The 19,425-nt window shown below is 41.6% G+C and overlaps 1 protein-coding gene across 3 annotated transcripts; it reads right to left on the reverse strand.

The window, feature by feature from the left end:
• Positions 1–1,403: 1,403 nt before the first annotated feature.
• On the reverse strand, positions 1,404–13,678 carry LOC101175199 (ribonuclease kappa-A). Of its 3 annotated transcripts, none has more exons than XR_910601.2 (5): positions 13,323–13,678; positions 10,477–10,656; positions 3,559–3,641; positions 1,700–1,826; positions 1,404–1,616 (listed from the first exon to the last, which is right to left on the reverse strand). XR_910601.2 is itself a non-coding variant. In XM_004080004.4 (5 exons), the coding sequence occupies exons 1-5, from the start codon at positions 13,343–13,345 to the stop codon at positions 1,599–1,601; spliced, it is 360 nt and encodes a 119-aa protein (XP_004080052.1). In that variant the 5' UTR covers positions 13,346–13,642; the 3' UTR covers positions 1,404–1,598. The 3 variants fall into 3 exon arrangements, 2 of the variants coding, with proteins under 2 accessions (XP_004080052.1, XP_023822035.1); XM_004080004.4 differs by having other exon boundaries at positions 10,477–10,585; positions 13,323–13,642; XM_023966267.1 differs by lacking the exons at positions 10,477–10,656; positions 13,323–13,678 and adding an exon at positions 6,341–6,664.
• Between the last annotated feature and the right edge of the window lie 5,747 nt (positions 13,679–19,425).

Below are 19,425 nucleotides of genomic sequence, written 5' to 3' on the forward strand. Positions count from 1 at the left end.
ATTTTTCTGCAGAGCAACCGTCATTCATTAGAATTTCACCTCTGAGATATGGACGGAACCATCAGCATGGAGCAACCCTGTCCCCGCTTCCCATCATCCTAAGACTGAGAGCTCTCTATTTACATGCTCTCCCACTAGCTTACAGCCCCTCATAAATACAACCCAACATTACTGGGGCAACAAAAATACCGAGCAATCTTGGAGCTTTCCAGCCGTCCAGTTTAGATCCAGATTCCAGCTCAGACGGGGAAAACAAAGACGTTCATGGATCTGTCTGTCTGCAGGTGGATCCATCAGAATGGAGCGGAGCAGGGAGGTTGAGGCCCGCCCAGGATATTTTCTATATAACAAATGCTTTTTTCCCCCAACAGAGTTATTTATTTGTTTGCTCCTGTTTCACAACAATTGTCACACAATTGTTTTTTTTTTTAGCCCTTGTGCTATCCTAGGCACTTTAACATTGGGAGTTGGGTCATCTAGACCCACTAGACAGTGCTCTGAACTTTTTTTCTTCAATGATTTGTGATCTTCACTGGTGTCCATGGATTACATGAAATCCTCTTCACCTTTATGCACCTTTGTCATGGTAGGGAGAACACGTCATGGTCATCTTGACCCCGTAGGATTGCATAAGGGTCACACTGAGGAATGAACGTTTTTTGTCTCGTCTGAGGAGTTTTAGGAATCAGCGCTTCCGTCTCAGGTAAAGCAGGACTCTACCTGGTCCTCATGCTCCCACCTGCAATGTGATAATAACACCTCAGTGTTTGTGACACAACACCTCTGCTCTTTTTCTGATCAGATTTTGGTCTTATTTGAGATGGTACAGACCATCGATGGGAAACTGTGGTCTTGTGAAATCAGAACGTTGAAACTGAATGCTGGTGGTTTTTAACTCAAATTAAAGGGATACATCTAAATGTCTAACTTTCAGCACACTTTGTTTGTATCACATAAGAGTAGCTGCCATTTTATTCTTGACTTCTGAATTTTGCAACTAATTAAATCTAATTAAAGCTCTATTTACTGTTGGTGTTTTCATTTTGGCTAAACATTCAGCCTTTGCTCTCTTTCCTGCAGGGAAAAGCGAAATCGGAGCGCTGTTGGTTAGCAGCTGTCGCACTGAGCGGTCCGTCTCTGGGGAGAACCACACAACTCTGACCCGTCTCTTCCGTGGAAGACGGAAACTGCGTCAACAGTAATCTGTGATTGAATGACAGAAAATCTCTGTTCTGAAACGTTTCTGCTTCATCTGCTCATTCATGGTCGGTTTCCAGCCTGCAGCCTTTCGCTGAAATTTGTCACCTGGCTGTAGAAAAAACCCAAAATGGTAAAAGATTCCCTCCAAATGTGAAACCTTCACTCCAAATTAGAGCTCCTCGCTATAAAAAATAAACGTACTAGAGTTTATGGAAAAAGGTTTATTTCTTTTATGTCTAAAAATCCAAACACAAGTTTTCTTTCTTTGGTGTTAGCTTGTTATTTAAAGACTTCAATGTTCCTATGATCAGAGGTCAGAGTCTCTATCATACATTTCCCCGGTTCCGGTTATTGAAACTGAAGTTCCTCCGCCTGCTAGCGTCTCCTCGGTTGAGGCTCTACTGAACCAGATATTCCTGAAAACCACCAAGAGAACGGGTCAGAATTCCCTTCAACTGGAAGAACGTCAGCCGGCTTCCAGGCAGAGCGGAGGCTTCACCTTTTTCTTGTTGAGCCTCATCTGGCAGCAGGACAGCGCTCCCACCGCCACGTAGACGGCGGCTGCGATGAAGCAGTTGTAGCCCACCTGGTTGTACAGATCGTAGACGCGCTGCGGGGGGTTTGGGCTGCGGAGACACGAAAAAAGACGGAGTTGAATCCAAGAACGCTGAAGGAAGTGCAGGAGACGAGGGCTTTAAAAGGCAATGAGCGTCATCGTGACAGTGACGTCAGAACAAAGTACAGAAAAAAGTACATGAAGTAAATACTGTTTTCCACTGATCCGTGTTAAAGATACATTTTCAGCTGACTCGACACATTTCCTACAGTTTCTGAGTGTTGCGTGATCACATACAGAGCGGAAACTGCGTGCGGCTCCGGAGCGCTTCGCCTCACGTCTGACTGCAGGACTCAGTTTTCAGTTTTAACAATGACGTGCGGTCAGAGCGCTGCTGTGAGCGAGCAAAAAGGCCACCAGTGAGGCGAACCTCGCCAGCAGGGGGCAGACGTGAGCTGACAACGGCTTTGTAGCTACACCGGTGCCGTAGAAACAGAACAGACCAGCCCTTGTGCTATCCTGTGGGGTCCAGATGACCCCACCCTTACATTGACGTGTTCTCCCTACCATGACAAAGGTGGAAAGATTTCATGTAATCCATGGACACCAGTGAAGATCACAAATCATTGAAAATAAAGGTTTAGCGCACTGTCTTTACGTGCCACGTAAACATGGGGTCATCTGGACCCTCAAGATAGCGCAACAACTGAGGACATCTTTCTCCATTGAGAGGGAGAGACTCATTAAACTAAAGGAAAATAAGGAAGACTTTGAAATGGATCATTGAGCTTTTTGAGGACAAGGATCGGCAGATGGACTCCAAAAGTGAGGCCAAACTTTGTTTTCAAAGAAATGTTTTTTAAAATAACATGGGAGTAAGTGGATAAAAATGGAAATATTTGAAAACTACATTTTAGGCCTAAAATAATTATTTTTACTATCATTTGATTACACTGATTAAAGCACCAGACTTTGTACCAGAAATAGTTAGAGGGTCAAAATGAAACGTGTGCTGAACACATATATGTATACTTTAATTTGTTTACAGTATATATGAATAATTTATACACAGGAAGAGTGTTTTATCCATGTCTATAAAAGACATTCTCTGTAAGACGTATATGTTCTTGTGTGTATCTTAGATGGCGTTTCCTGCTGTTGGATGAATCCTGAAATATTCAGTTCTTGCTATCGTAAATCTGACTGCAGAGGAGGCGGTGCCTCACCAACCATCAATCTCACCGCACGCCACTGCACTGTAACGTCCATCACGTTCATCTGAACAAGGAACTTTTCGCTCTTAGGTCACCTCCATCACTTATGGAGAGAAACGAGGACTGCATGGCGACCAAACTTCCATTGTTACTTGATTTATTTATTGATTGATTGATTGATTTATGGGTTTGAGTTGCAAGTTTTTATCCAATTTGATGCAAACCAGCAGTAAAGGTTGCAAAAGTGACTCATGTTACAAGCCTTCACATTGAAGAAACATCTCTACAGTCTGGTTTTAAGAACATTATCAGTATTTATTCATGTTTTACCATTCCATTTGACCTCAACAAAACCTAAACAAGGTCAGATTCAGATTAAATAAAGGTCAAACTTTCATTCAGCTTGGTGGATTCTCTTTAAGCCTAATATACCGAATATTAGTAGTAATTCATGAAAACCCATGATGTCTTTATAGTAATAGACTACTTTGACATGAATGAGTTAAGAACCAAATCCCGGTACGACTTTCTTTGAGGGATTCTGCCCCCCCAGCGTGAACACGCAGACAAGGAGGGGGGAGGTCTTACTCTGGAAACAGATCTTCTTTCTGCAGGGGAAGATCTTCTATCAGGCCTGCCGAGTGAGTGATGAAGAAGATGCCCAGCAAAGCCTGAAAAGGGAGACAAATTCATTAGATGAGGTCAAAGATAAAAGCCTTGGAAAGCAAACAAAATACCAAATATACTCGTTTTATGACAGGCTTAACGGTTGTTTAATGATAAGTATGTTTTATGTCAAATTAAATGATAAAAATTTAGGTTCTTTCACGAAAAGGAACTTTCTTCTAATTTAAACACTAAAATATTACGTTTTCATTTTTAGGAGTTTGTCCCACTAAGATTTCTGTTTTTTGTTTGTGTTAAAAAAAAAAAAGATAATGAAGATGCCAGCTGTCTACAACTGTCCTTTTATCATTGGAGGTTGAAATTTTCTACTTGAATGCATCCGTAGGTCAGATTAACTTTACTCAGGTCAATCAAATCGGAAATAAAAAAAAACAAATGCATCCAGATTATCATTAGAATCTCTGGACAGATATTCTGCCGACTGGTGAAACAAAGCTTTTGAAAACTGTACTTACTTAAGAATCAGGGCCTGGACGCTTTGCTATTGTTATGGACAAATTTAATTCCAAAGGAAAAGTTTCTGTTTAGGCGCATTTGAGCTCAGAAGCAAAAACTGATGCAAACATTCCTACAAGTCCAAGTCAAACCAAAATTAAAGGATTATTACTACAAACACTCGAGTTTGCTTAGATTCCTTTCTTATTTTTACACAAAAGTCTCATTGAACTTTAAAATAAAACTAAATTGTTGTTAGTTTGTTTTTCTGAAAAACATTAAAAATTGATCTGAAATATTTGTGTAGAACAAATTTGAGAATAATAAAGTTTTTTTTTTTTTTTTTTTTTTTTTTTTAACTTGTCCTGTCCAACAGCTGGGCAGACAGATGAGAGCTGAGGGCCTCTTGTGTTGGACATATTTTACTTTAACAAGAGGGGTTATTAATCTTCAGACAAACCAAAGGTATGTCTGGATAAACCCCTTTTGTAATTGAGGCCAAACTTTATTAATTTCAAACATGTCTGAAAATCTTTGGTGTTGGACCGGACGGAAAAGGAAAGAGGGGAAAAAGAGAGAGGGACGTTAGAGAGGAGGGGGGGGGGTAGGAGGGTGATAATAGGAGGGGAAGGGGGATAAGACCATGAAGCAGCATAAAGCAACAAGTTTACTGGTTGTCAATCATTATGGTAAGGTTCAAATGTAGTACAAAAAGGGCGGGGCCCGTCCACACACACACTCAAATGTTATCAACACACCTGCTAGCTGCAAAAATGTCCACCTGTCGACATGTACACAAAACAGATAGTGTTCACACGCATACTTATGCCTTAAAACCAACTAGTGTGAAATCTTTCATTCATTCAATCATGCAAACTGTTAGTGCAAAGGTGAGCTAACACCTGTGCTCAGGTGAGTGTTTATGTTCTTCTAAAATGGATGGTGGAACGTGAAAAGACGGAGGGAGAGTGCCCAGCCATCCCCACCCCAAAACCCCCACCGCAGCAGCAGCGGCAGCCGGAATCCCCCCAACGCCACACGGGAACCGGCAGGGAACAACCGCCGCCCGGGCGACCAAGCCCGCCACCCAGGCCAGGGCCAGCAGGACCGCCGCAAGGCCCCCAGAGCCAGAGAGCAGGGAGGCACGGGGGGAAAGAGAGCGCCGCCCCAGCCCAACCAGGAGAGCAGCTCCCCCGCCGCGCCGGGAGAGCCCAACGCAGGGCCCCACCGGAGAAGGACGCCCACAGCCCCAGACGAGCACCCCACCACCACCCAGGTACGAGCCAGGACCCCCCAAGGGAGACCCGCTCCGCACTCCAGGCAGCCATCCGCCCGGCCCACGGTTGGTCCAGGGAGGAGCAAGGCAGGGGCCCGCCGCCCCCGCCCAGGAGGGGGGAACCCCGGGGAAAAAAAGAGGGCCCACAAGGGGTGTTGTAAATATGGCCCGACAAGGCTCGGCCACAGTTGGAAATTTGGCGGGGCCCAGCGCTCAGGAGCAGGGATCAGAACCCACCCCCCAGGGACACGAACACCCCCGGCTCAGATGTAATGTGAGTTTGAGAATAATAATTAAAACGACTTAATGATTATTTCGGCAAAATCTGCTAAATGGTTTCCCACTTACACTAAAATGTAAAAACAAAAACATCTGTCCTGTAATGAATAGAGTATTGTTTTTGGCAGCATATCATCGATTTAACTTGTCTTTGTCTAAAGAAGAAACTCCAGACTTCTTGGTGTGTCACGTGTTCCTAAAATCCTACGAACCCTGGAACCCTTTGGCTATAAAGTTACACCATGACTTTTGCCGAGTTATTTAATATACCCAATCAAAAGTAAATACTTATCAAAGCACGATATTACAGTGGTTTTCTTTTATTTTCAACTGTGGTATGTGTAACAAAAAAGAAAAACCTAAAAAAAATAAAAAAATTTGCTCAAAACTTAGGAATTAGAGATCAAAAAGTTCCTATAAAACAATCACATGAAACTGGACATCTGGTCTTTGGTCCAAGGACATGTAAGACTTCCCTGTTGACTGGGAGGTTTTGCTCGGGTGAGAATCACTAAGGTTTAACTCTTCATCCTCTGTGTCGCGTGCCCAAAGTGGGTTTGTCACGTGACTTGACCCACAGACCCGTGGATATCCGAAATTACTCTGTCCATCAGGAATAACTCCGTTTTAACGTGTGGTTTAAAGACTTCACACCGGAATGACGTCACAGACCCCTCCAGAAGACAAACTCACCAGCATGATCACCCCCCACGTGCTCATAACGATCCCGCACGCGGCCAGTTTGGGTCCGCAGTAGAGCACGCGCATTGTCGAGCGGATTTGAGTTCCGTTAGAACACCGAGATCTGAGCTTCGGCGAGACTTTTACAGGTGCAGTCAGCTGAGCGCACGCGGCCCGGAAATATCCAATGATTAACGTGAAACGGATCAGGTGCTGCAGTTGCCTGAGGCGCCTGAACGCAGCACGTTGTCTGCTTCGGCGTCTGAGGGAAACTGCAGCACCAGCTTTTCCGTTTTTGAGGATTTCATCACATTAAGAGGAAGAACAGAGATGAACCCAAGCTGTTCTCCTCCAATCAGAGGACAGCTGAGTTTATTTAACTCTACCTTTCCTTCTTCCACATCTGTCCTCAGGACGTTAAACCAAAAGTTGTTCTTTAAAAGATTTCAGATGCAGAGGAAACACAGAAGACTGACAGATGATGTCCTGTGACTTATAGGTAACACATTCATCATTTATCAAAAACAATGTTCCTTAAAGAATGTTTGTATGGTTTACTTTTTGACATGAAGTATCAGTACCCTTCTGAAACCAACCACCAGTGGTCATTTTAGGAACTGCAACGTTTAATCCTTCCAGATGGGCTTTAAGAGAAGGAATTGTGTTTGGGGACTTGGCCAGAACAAATGGAGTTAGCTTGTATTTTTGTTGCTAAAAGTTGTTTTATTCTTCAAATTTTCATCAAAAAGTACATATTTCATCCACTGTGGATTTTTTTCCTGATCATTTAAAAAAACCCAAAGTTAGGAAGTTGTAGACAACAAACCAAAAATGGGTTAGAGTTTTCCAAATATTAACAAGGCACTAAAACACAACTTCAGTATGAGGAGATATTTTAAAGATGTCTCCCAAAAATGTCATTTGGAAGGAATTCATCTGAAGCTGCAGGAAAGATGGGAATGCAGGTTCATGGAGACAGCAGTACGTTGGCTCTGCACTAAACACACAACAGTTGAGGAGGTTTATCATTCATTTCAACTGAAACACACCAAAACATCTTTGGTCATTCCACCAAAACAGTGCAATGAGCCTTTTTCATTCCAATAAATTCAGTAATATACACTTTTACTCAAATCAACTGCAGGATAAGAGAGAAATAGCTGGTAAAGATCCTGGCTGAAGCTGATGCCACAGCATAAAACAAGTCCTGTTCCTACAAGAATCAGAGCTTTGGCCTGGAGGAAAGCCACTACTTTAAATCCAGCAGGAAAAGCCTGACAACTGTGTGGGTTTCCAACTGCATTTGAGGAGAGATGTCAAGGTGTTGTGTTCCTAAAATAGGTTTGAGTTGGAGAAAAACGTTTGCTTCCTTATAAACGAATGGAACAATAAATGTTGCAGACCTTTTAAGTTTGATCTAAAGGTTAAATAAGCCAAACTTTCCTTCAGTAGTGAGGTCGTGGGCTGCAGTCATGACCTGTGCTGGCTTCTTCAAGCCAGCAGGTGTCCCTGTTGAGCTCAGAAACATTTGGTGAAGCCAAAGGCAGAGTTGAGTTTCCTTTGTCCTGCTGCAGACTGGCGGTAAACCAGCAGGAAAACCATCAAACTTACGAGCAGAGGCCGGACGTTTCACCCCCGGGTCAGTCTGACCAGATAGAATATCCCCGAAAACCTGTCGCACGTTGATTGTCCAGCGAGTGTTATGGATTTTTATTTAGTTCCTTTCTATTCTAATCTAATCTATTCTAAAAAAAAAAATAGATGGATGTTTGTTAACTGTGCTGCATTCAGGGTAGAGGATTATTTGCGATTCATATTTGAAGAAACTTCCTAAGAAAATGTTCATTTATAGTCATGTGGAGATCTGAAAACATTTGTTTTTTCTTTACCAAACACAGTTTGTCTTTGTATTAAAGAATAAAACTGCTGGAATGATGAACCTTGTTGAGGAAAAATAGTTGCTTTTTCTGCTCTCCTGCTGTTTTGAAGTGACCTTCCTCTGCAGAGGTCCCAGCTGCTTTTCTGAAGCACAGCCGAGTTCAGAAGAAGTTTACAGAATTGGCACGGCTGGCGATTGGGCTGAGCAAACGCAGAAGGCCGTTTGATAGAATGGATGTATCAAAATCCCAGCCTCTCTCCACTGCTGGCTGTATCAGCTAGTGACAGCTTCAGGCGGAGTGGTGATGGAAGTGTGGCGTCACACTCCTGCAAGAAATACATCTGAGAGAAACCGTTTTTCAGCTACAGCATCTTTATTACCAAACGGGAGAGACATGCGAAGCTTGGTTCCTACGGTGCCGTCGGGTATCGGCAGTGTTGATCGGAGGCCAAGGCCATCGGAGGCCAAGGCCATCGGAGGCCTAGGCCATCGGAGGCCTAGGCCATCGGAGGCCAAGCCCATCGGAGGCCAAGGCCATCGGAGGCCAAGGCCATCGGAGGCCAAGGCCATCGGAGGCCAAGGCCATCGGAGGCCAAGGCCATCGGAGGCCTAGGCCATCGGAGGCCAAGGCCATCGGAGGCCAAGGCCATCAGAGGGAGGTGTTGCGGTGAGACTGTCGGACAGGAGCAGCACGCGTCATGCTGGCAGTCCAGGGAAATCGTACCAGTAATGACGTGCTGCTTCAGCCCCACATCCCGAAGCGGTTCAACGTGAACACTTTCCCACGTAGAAACAACAAAAACAAAGAAAATCTTACTAAACAGAATTGCACAAAAACTAATAGCTTTTTTCCCCCCCATCTTAAACATCCAAATCAATGCAGTTGGACAGAATAAACTGTAATTTTTCTGCATTGACATTTTTTCTACAACAGGTTAACTTTGCAGCCCTCCTCTCAATCCAGTCCAATGTGAAGCAGTTTGAAGTTTCTTGTCGACTGTAGAGACGTCCGTTGAATTGTCTCCTCTAGAACCAATCGGGTCACGAGCAGCAGAAAGGCCGGACCCTCAGAGCAATCCTCCTCATCAGGATAAAGTCGATGGGCCGAAGGCTCCAGAGCTCACAGAGGCAGCACATCATGATTTGTAATGATCACACCTGCAAAACATGATGTGCTGCTAGAGCGCCCCCTGGACATGCAGGGCCCGTCACCCTCAGCGGCTGCTTTCAAGAATAACGGATGACAAACCCAGAAGAAATGCAATTGGGTTGAATCGATTGTGATGATGCGTTTGTGCAGACGGGCTTGATGTAAAACATACATGGATACGAGGAAACAGTGTGCATTTGTAGGTTCTATAGTTTATAAGTGAAAACATGAAGAACACTAACAAATTCTTCAAGTTCTGACCTTAAGGTAGGATGGTGAAGATTAGTTGTGTACTATTTGGATCTGAACTTTCATTTTGAATCACCAAAATGTATAAAAGCTCCTCCCCCTGTCAATTACAGTCATAAAGAAGGTGTTTGAACCAGCATGACTGAGACGTACTATTTAACCCATTTAAAGGCATTCCACCAAACACAGGGGGGGCGGTTGATTTTCTTCACCCTCACTGATCCCCAACAACACCAAGGTAGCCATCCTTTGACCTGCTGATCAGCGTGGGTTCAATTATTCTGACTTGCTTCAGTGAAATAACTCCTAAAAGGCTAAAGACTTGAAAGCAGCCAGTCTCATGGAAAGCCTTTGTTTCAGTTATGATCAGAGAGGAGGCCATGTTACATTTAATCAGAAAAGAAGGATTGATATTCTTCTTTGGTTGTCATCCATAGATTATCTCTCAAAACTAAACTCTGGTTAGAAACACCACTACAAGACCTTCAAAACATTTAAATCAAAGAAAATCAACAAATCAAATTTCTGAAGAGTGACTGACGGCCAACAGTGATAACGGTTTTCTTTAGGGTGGGTTTATATTGATCTTTGGGGGAGGGGGGCAAAACAAAAATGTCAGTAGATGAAAACTTGTTTTTTTATTAACAATATAAAGAAATGTATCCGATATGAAACCAGATCAAATGAAAGAAAACATTAAAATCCATCAATGCTAAGAACAAATGTGTTCATAAAATTTGATTCTTCTCTTTGACAACAGGTTCAACCAGCTGTCAAACAAACATTTATCATAAAACCAGGAGATGTTTTCAGAGGACTGCAGTCAGGATGGAACTGGTTCACTGCACCTTGAAAAGAAAAGCTTTTTACCTGCAGATCTTGGTAGTTCAGACTCTGAAACAGGAGAACCTGAGCGAGCCTGCATTGGTTTCGCTGATCCACGTTCAGCTCAAAGTTTTGCTGTTCTTCTCCGCAGAGGCTGGAGGGAGATGAAGATGGATCTACATGGTTGAACTGAAGACAACCCTCCTCTAGCAACAACTAAGACATCTGTGGAAAACAGGGACAACAACAGAACTGCATCCAAACGTTTGAATCTCTGCTCTTGGAACGAGTCATTTAGGCCACATTCCTTCTAAAAGGAACCATGTTTATCTAAATATCAAATAATTTGAATAAACATTTTAAAAGGGAAGATTATATTTGCATTACCATGTTACTCTGTCCTGGACTTGGTCTTTATTTTTTATGAAAAGGCTAAATTATAAAGTGGTCGAAAAAGTATTCATCAGTAACTGATTCTGCAAGTTGTTTCACTTAAAAAATGAATTTGGTTTGCTCCATTGATCACAGAAACCCTTCAACTGTGAGAAACAAAATGTAAAAAAAAATCTAGGATATCAAATTCTTTGCTTTGATAATAGTGCAGAAAACGAGGATTTACCTCCTTGAAATCAACAATAATTTTGTCTCCCACTGGCTGCATTTCTATCACACACATGTGCAACACTAAGGCAATTCTAGAAAATGTCAAAAGAACACCATTTTAAAATCACATTGTTTCCATTAAATCATAATTATGCGAGTAAACAAATCATGCAATAAGTCACTAAAAACATGGTGACAGATGTAAACAATACTTTGGCTGTGTCCGAATTCCCACCCTAACCCTTAGATAGTGCACTATATAGTGCGTTCCTCATTTTTTGGTGCTCTCCGGATCTACAATTCCCTAATCGAGTGCCCTAGAAGCTTCCCAGAAGTCCCTGCTAAAAACCAGTGTGCATAGATGCTAATATAATAATATAGACCACAATGCATTGCATCAGAAATAGTTTTGCCCAAAAAAGGTATTTAAATGTATTTTTCTATTAAATCAACAAAGTTTTTATTTTCAGAAGACAGCAGACTCATTAATAATCGTTGCAAAATGCGCATATTAATTAGATTTTAACTTTGTGAAATCGATGATGTAAAATGACGTCATATCCAGCGTTAAAAAAAAAAAAAGGTAGTGAGCAGGGTGTCCGGATTGCTTTTAAAATTCAGGGCACTACATGGTGAAGTATCATTGTGTTTTGTTAGTCAAGGGGTTAGGGTGGGAATTCGGTCACAACCTTTCATTAACACCAGATTCATTCCAATTTCTGCCACGGCGCTAGCGCTCATCATCATCTGTCAAAGGAGACGTCAGCATCTAATTCAGGCCACGGTGCAGAGAGCTCCTTGCATGTGGGAGCGGCTACGGATAAAGCCATTTTGGTAAATGATGGTTGGGGATTTTTCAGAGAAGCTGTGGATCCAACAATTCCACATGAAGAACTCAACTTTTGACGAGCTTTGTGATGCTGTGGGACCTCTGGTGGCGCCCGCTGTGCAGCGCCCAAGGCAGCCAGTTCCCTACCAAGAAGCACGTTGCCATCCGTTGTTGGTCATGTGACTTATTTAATTTTTAAAATAAGTGTTTCCATTGCGGTTTTGCGAGCTATGTCAATTTCAATACGCCTCAAAAACCACCTCCTCCAAGTGCAATTTTCTTTCGATACAAGTTTTAAGATACAAGATATAAGTTTTTTTTCCGAATTTTCGTGTTTCCATTAGGCGAATTTATTACCGCAAACCCAATTTGCGAAATTTCATAATCAATGGAAATCCAGCTACAAATGAGTTCATTCTTGAAGAAGCTCTTCTATCCTCCACTGTATTAATGTCACTTGTTTGAACTGGCTGTATATAAAACATACCATACCATACCTTTTTCTCTTGTAAAATCGTTCCCAGTGTTTTTTAAAATATTGATAATGCAGTTTATATCCAAAATAAGAAAAAAAAATCCTGTCATTTTTTTGAGACATTATTTCTGCACATTGGCAGAATCTCATTAGAAATGTGCCTCTGATTGTGGGCGTGGAGTTGGTCCCAGTAATTTCCCATCAACCACTTGTTTACATTCTCTCCCATTAGCTTCTCAAATCAAATCAAACTTCATTTCTATTGCATTTTTCGAACTCCTGCAACCTAAAGTGCTTCACACAAAAACAATCATATTTTGAAAAAGAAAAGACAAACATTAAACTAATATTTTGCCTAAAACCAATACCTTAAGTCTATTTACAGTTGGTAAATAGACATGGTGTCAGTGTGCGGCAAAAAACTCCAAAGTAAATTGATGCAGTTGTGCTAAAATGCTCTCCAATCCCTTAGTTAAGAAACTTTAAAGAAAAAAGGCCAACGTGCAGAGAGTTATGAGCTGCAGAACTGTCTGAGCTGACGTCATATAGTGAAATGAGACGAGAGAAAAAAATGAGCAGTTCGCAACGAAGGGCAGAATGAAGGAGGAAAAGGAAGAGGTGGGGGCTGGAGGCAATGGGCGTCCAACTACGCAAGCAGCTTGGTGGGCTGGGGTGTCTTCTGGAGGGGAGGGGGGGGGGGGTCCTCGGTGGGAGTGTCCGACTCCTCGCTGCGCTGAGCTGTCAAACTGTGTGCGCGCGTGCCGTGAGCCCGAGCTTTCGGATTCAAAACGGACCCCAGTCAGTCAGTGAGGGTTTGGCTCAGCGGTCCCACTTTAGAACCGCAGAAGCTTCCACGGAGGTTACACGCTACCACGAACGCAGACTCACAAACCCCACCTCCTCCTTAAGTCTGCACAAACACTACATTTTAACCTGAAACAACGACTAACAAGGTATTTAAAAAAAAAAAAACGTATTCCTTACCTTCCTTTTACGATGGTCAACATTAACAGCAGTGTTTAAACAGACATGAAGCGGCGGCACCGCTTCAAAGAAAAAAGCTGAACTGCGCTGTTTAGACCCTCGTTCTTCGTCGGCTGACGGTTTGAATGTGGCGCCAACCGCCGCCTCCTCTGCTCCGCGCGCAGCCGTCACGCGCACACACAAAAAAAATTGTAAAAAAATCCAAACGACTGCGCAACGATTTTCTGTCCGACGCAAAATGTTCTCTAGAACAGCAGCAACCTTCCAATGCCTTTAGTTTGTATCAGATCGGCTCCTGAGATTTTTATTTAATTTTGGAAAAAAAATATCAACTTGAGTCGGAGCTGCGCTTGGCCGCGGTGCAGGACGGGAGATTGGGCGAGCGGTTAAGTTTTGAATTTCGAGAGGAGGGGGGCTCTTTAACCCAACATGGATTTCAAAAATCTGAGTTTTGCTTTGAGAAAAGTAGTCACAATTTTGATCTTTTCTTTTCAAAACAGCCAAACTATTAACTCATTACAAGAAATATTTTTTTTAAAAGAATACACATACTCTAACTCTAATTCTAACCAAATGAAGTATAAAAGTGATTGGCCAAAGAGTGTTAAAATGGAAGAAATAGAAAATATCTAGGTGAGCTACTGTCACCAAACCTTGTGTACAGACTAATCATGACCTTATTGTCATACTAAAATAAAGAATATGTCAATATCCTAGGTCTGTTCTCTGCAGACACAGCCAAACTCAGTGAATGTAACCCCCCAATTCAACCCCTTAATGCTTAGTGTCAAGCAGGGAGGCGTTAGGTCCCATTTTCATCGTCTTTGGTAATACTCGGCTGGGGTTTGAACCCATGACCTTCCAGTCACAGGGTGGACACTCTCACCACAAGGCCACTGAGCTTAGATATATGCCAATGTGGGTAACATCTAGCAGTGTTAAACTGTTTTTTAACCGTCAGGAGTTTGCTTAGTCACAGTAGCATTTGTATTTGTGGTATTGGTCTGTTTTAGAGTTACTGTGAATGCAGTTAAGTCTTAAAGACGGACAAAATCACTGACTGTTGCACCTTATTTACCACAAATATAAGGTGAAAAAAGACTGTGAGCCTTATGATCTGGTGCGGAAATACGCTAAGCAAAGAAAAACATTTGCCTTAAGAAAGAGTGGTGAAGAAGTTAAAACATTGCACTAATGCTGCACGATTTACTCATCATAAAGAGACTAGAAATACAAAGCTTTCCAGCTTTGTTATTTGTGGCAATAAAAACTACAAATAAGAATTTGCAATGTATCAAACTGTGTTTCTTCAGAAGCTCAGCTAGTGAGCTCTACATCATTTTCCTCCACAGATTGTCTGATATTTGTTATAGCCTCGTCAAGTGTTGAAGCATCTTAACTAGATGTGTTGGAAAACAAAGTCCTAAATGAATATACTAGATTCTAAAGATACAACAATGCTCTTTCACCACGATTCAGTACATACTTAGATTTGTGGATCGCAGTAATGTTTTAGTAAAATATATAATGTTTACCTTCCGGCATATCCCCTCAAGGGTTGCTAAAGCGAATTAGCAGTCACTGATTCGTACAGGTGGTTCTGCAGAGAGTTTTTCGGCAGAAGCCCTTCTTGACGCAACTCTGTTTTTTATTTGGGCAAGGGACAGGCACAGGGGCACCCAGACCCAGGCACCCTTGTGGCTATATAGTCAGGAAATAGCGTGAAGGGTCTTGTCGAAGGACCCACGCTGGACTTAGCTCATCACGCCTTCTGGGAATATGAACTCTGGTATCCCATGCACCAGTCCCGCACGCAGCCAACTGAGCCTTATTTCAGTTCATATATCAAATCGTTTTTATTTGATATATAAGTTGTGTCTCACAAAACATTAAAAAAAAGCGAAATGCTTTTTTAAATTCATTATTTGCTGGTAACAATAATGAAAAATACTTTAGTCAGCTTATACTAAGCCTGGTGTAATGTAATGAAACAATATTAGATATCTTTGATTTAGCACAACACATGTTTGACATTTTCAATGACAACATGTGCAAATGCATGCAATAGGGATGCAACAATTCCCTTTCCGCACAATTCGGGTCAATAGTGTAACATACGGTTTGGTTTTAAACAGACAATATGGGCCATCTACAAGATTAAATTAACTTGGACACAAAAAAAGCCTAACACCTTTGGTGATTCCTTACTCTGAAAGCCTGTGTAAAATTCAAATGTGCAACTCACAGTCTTAGACCAAGAAAAGTTCAGACTGTTTTGACAAAGAAAATGTGAAGATGGAGGATATAAAGATAAAGATCCATCTATCGGGATTTTTTTGTTTGTTTGTTTTTCAAAATGAGAACTGTGCATCTGACAGTGTTTATTGTTAGGATCTGGTCTCCTTCCACACCTACGGGGGGATGATCTCCGCACCTTCTACCCATCAACTCATCAGTCTGTAACCTTTATCTGGATTCCTCACCCTTCAGCTGGCGTCAGTCCGTCTGCTATCTGAGGTAGAGTACTGACTCATGCTAAGCTCTCAAGCCAAGCCTCATGCCAAGTTTTGTGCCAAGTGCCAATATCTACTTGCACGCTTATCATCTCTGTCTTTTGCCCCTTCAGGAATTGCCACCAGCTTCACCTCCACCATTGGCCACCAACTGTCATCCATCGAGACACCAAGCAAGGCTCCATTCTTCAATCGTCACAAATTCAGCAGCTCATCCATTTCGTCTTCCATCCAAGCCACGTGCCTTTCAAGCCAGGACCCTCTACCACTACTGGAACTAAATAAAAGACCATTATTTCTTCCAACTAAAGTTTCTGTCCTGCTTCTGGGTCAAGCCCCATTCTACATAACAGTTTATCGTTTGGCCAAAGTGCAGAGAAAGTGATAGTGGTTTTTGTTTGTGGTGTTTGTCAGCAGATTTGTGATTATACTTTCCACATTTATCATTTTTATTTAAAAACCAAGTTCCAGTGACTCACGTCTTGAATTCCATTTACAACTGGCAAGTCGTTACAGCTTCCAGATAATATGTCCAGCCCTCTTCAGGCTCCTTTTTCACGGTTCAGAGTGCTGTGATCAACGTCAGAGATGATGGATCCTGTGTTCAGGTGAGTTCTCAGGCTTGAAGAACACAATCTCTGCTGAAGTCTGAATTTCCCTGTGTGAAAAAAGCTGAATAGCCTGATGAAATGGATGGTACTGCACTCGAGCTAGAGCTGATGAATACTTAAACCAGACACATCTAGAGTATGTTCATTTGAGTTTACGGCTAAATTTACCAAAGGCTTATAGCATTCCATGTTCACTACTTTTTTGCTGAATATGAAGGTTTAACAAGCACAATGCTAATGGACAAGTTGTAATGGTCATAAATGATAAATATCCTACACTTTTATAGCACCTTTTAGTCTTATCTATGTTCCCCAAAGCACTAAATGGTGTTTTTTTTTTATACTTTCCTGAGTCTTTGATGTCTTCCTTCTAACTATTTCCCTTTTACAGCCTTTCAGTTTTTGTTTGCTTTTGCTCTAGAGTTTAGATCCAGTTGACTGGAACAACCAACATATTTTTCTATGCTCTGTCTGAATTATCTTCTTAAAGGAGTTTATGACCTTTTCCATCGTTTTAACTGACAGCACGCCATTAGGAAATGCATGCTGTCAATGCACTGACTGCAACAGGCCTGCAAGATCTCTATCTTAATATAACTCACTAATTAGCAGGTCTAGACGTGGGAGTATTTGTTTTAAAAATGTAGATTACAAAGTGATTTTTCTCTTCTTTAACTGAAATTGTATTTGATTAAAACCTTCTTTTTTTTACGAAGCCAAAGATTCAAAAATTTAAAATTTCTATCATAAAACTGCTATATTTGTACCTTGTTTGGCTCTTAGAAACATGTCCCAGCTGTCATCCAATTAAATTGAGGGAACACCTACATAGAAGAATTTTATCAAAAAAAAAAGTTCAGCTGGGATTAAAACCTGAAACATTATTGTTCTTTTTCCATTTTTGCTTCTTATGCTATGTTCACAACGGATTCAGAAAGGCGCTTTAAGGCAAAACCTTCCAATGAAAAGTCAATGTAAACGGGTAAATGCGCAATTCCAGATTCTGCGTTCAAAACTCTTGCATTCACATGTCGCGATGCAAGTTTTTCAAGTCTGTTTTCAGGTTCCACGTACAAAACCTTCATCCATTGAATGCAAGAGGAAATTTAAACCAGTTTACCTTTAACCCATCTTGGACTCAGATTTGATAGTGGTGAATTATTCGCGTCCTTTTCAAAGCACAGAAGTGCCAACCATTTGAAAAGTGATTATGAATGAGAAATGAAGGATTGTGATTTGTGCCCGGCCAGATTTACATAACACCACATCTTTTATATATCCGTATAGAGCTGTGAAAGAAAAAGGCTGGAACAAGATTTGCCAGATTTGCACCGCTTTGTCTTTTCGCATCAAGCCTCTTCCTACTGTAAGTATCGTGTATGCAGTAAGTACCGCGCAGCAAGAGTCCAGTGAATACCAAATGCTAAAAGTGTGTTCAAGAACCTGCGTTCAAGAACTTGAATGTTCATGACATACCCGTGTGTACGTAGCATCAGACTTTTATGGAAGCGCCATCTGTCAAAGTGAATTATTCTATTTCTGCTGTGTGTAGACTTGATGTGTGTGGTACACACAAAAACATAAAAAATCACTTCAAAGGGCCACGACACAGGACAATATAGACTGTCCCTCCCTTTCATCTATACCAGTCTAAAGCTAGGTTCCCCCCGGCTGCGTCGACTCGTGTATAAGCAGCAACATTCAATGAAAAATCTATGCAAACGCACGTCAACCCAAAATTTGGGCTTCCGGGTTCAGATTGTTCACTCCACAAGTACAGAACGGACAATCATTGATTGTCATTGAAGTTCAACCAGTTTAACTGCTTGGCTGCTAAAATGCAACAACACTGAACTGTGACCAATGCATAAAAACCAATTCCCCCTTCCCTTACTCTTCAAAATTGGTTAATTTCTGGGTCAATATCACCAAAAGGTGCCTTTGAGACTTCCCAACATCCCACCAAAAAAAATGGGATTTTCCATTTAACTTCATATTGTGTTAGGAGGATGCTGTGCTGTTAGAAATGCACGGTGGTCAAGCCCTCACACTTTTTATAAATTAACTGCAAGCAGACAATGCAGGCATAAACAGCAAAAAATGTCTACCCTGTCATGGACAATTTCAGAGTAGACTAAAAACATTGCAATTAGGTCATGGATATAAAATGTATATTTTCAGAAAGCTACTTAGTCCCTTTGTCAAAACAGTGTATTAGCTAATAAGAAAAGTATTAAGATAGTAATGAAATAAGGGCAAACAATTTGTTACTACACAAAATCAGCAAGAATTGCACTTTCTTTTCTAAATAAAGAACAAAAGATAAGTGGTGAAAAGTTCACCCAATAACACTTGGCCCATATGTATTAATAAAGGAATCACACAGACAGTTTTGCTAACTTGTGAAAATAAACTGTTTATTTTCTTTGAGTAGGAAAATGACAGGATGGACACATTTCTAAAAAGTCGTTAAATGACCTAATTTTGCAATTAATGAAAGAAAAGTACTACCAGAGGTACCTTTCCCATGTAGGGTGAAATTATCAGACGAACAGACTAATTTTGATCCACTCTTCCTTTATGTAGCAAAACACCAAAAATTAGCCAGTAATGTGGAATTATTGAGATAACCTCTGAGCATCAACGTGCAAAGTAAAAGCCAAACATTCAACTATAAAATGAGAAGAACATTTTCGTTTTAAGGGGAGAATGATTGGTTTGAGAAAAAAAAAAACAATATCAGTGAGACATATCTCCAAGCAGTCTTTTATGGCAGCTATTGCAGGTACCTCAGTCTTGGCTTCAAAATCCCTCTCTGGGACATAGAACAGCTCAACAGATGTCTCCAGGCTTTTCAGCTTTTCATACAAGCTCTGGGCATCAGGAATGTCTCCTCCATGGGCTACAATCCGGTCTGCTGACCTCTTGAGGGCTCCATCCACACCATGTGGTGCACCCTTGACATAACTAGCCTCTAAG

The sequence above is a fragment of the Oryzias latipes genome, chromosome 18, assembly GCF_002234675.1.
Source record: "Oryzias latipes chromosome 18, ASM223467v1".
Classification (NCBI taxonomy): Eukaryota; Metazoa; Chordata; class Actinopteri; order Beloniformes; family Adrianichthyidae; genus Oryzias; species Oryzias latipes.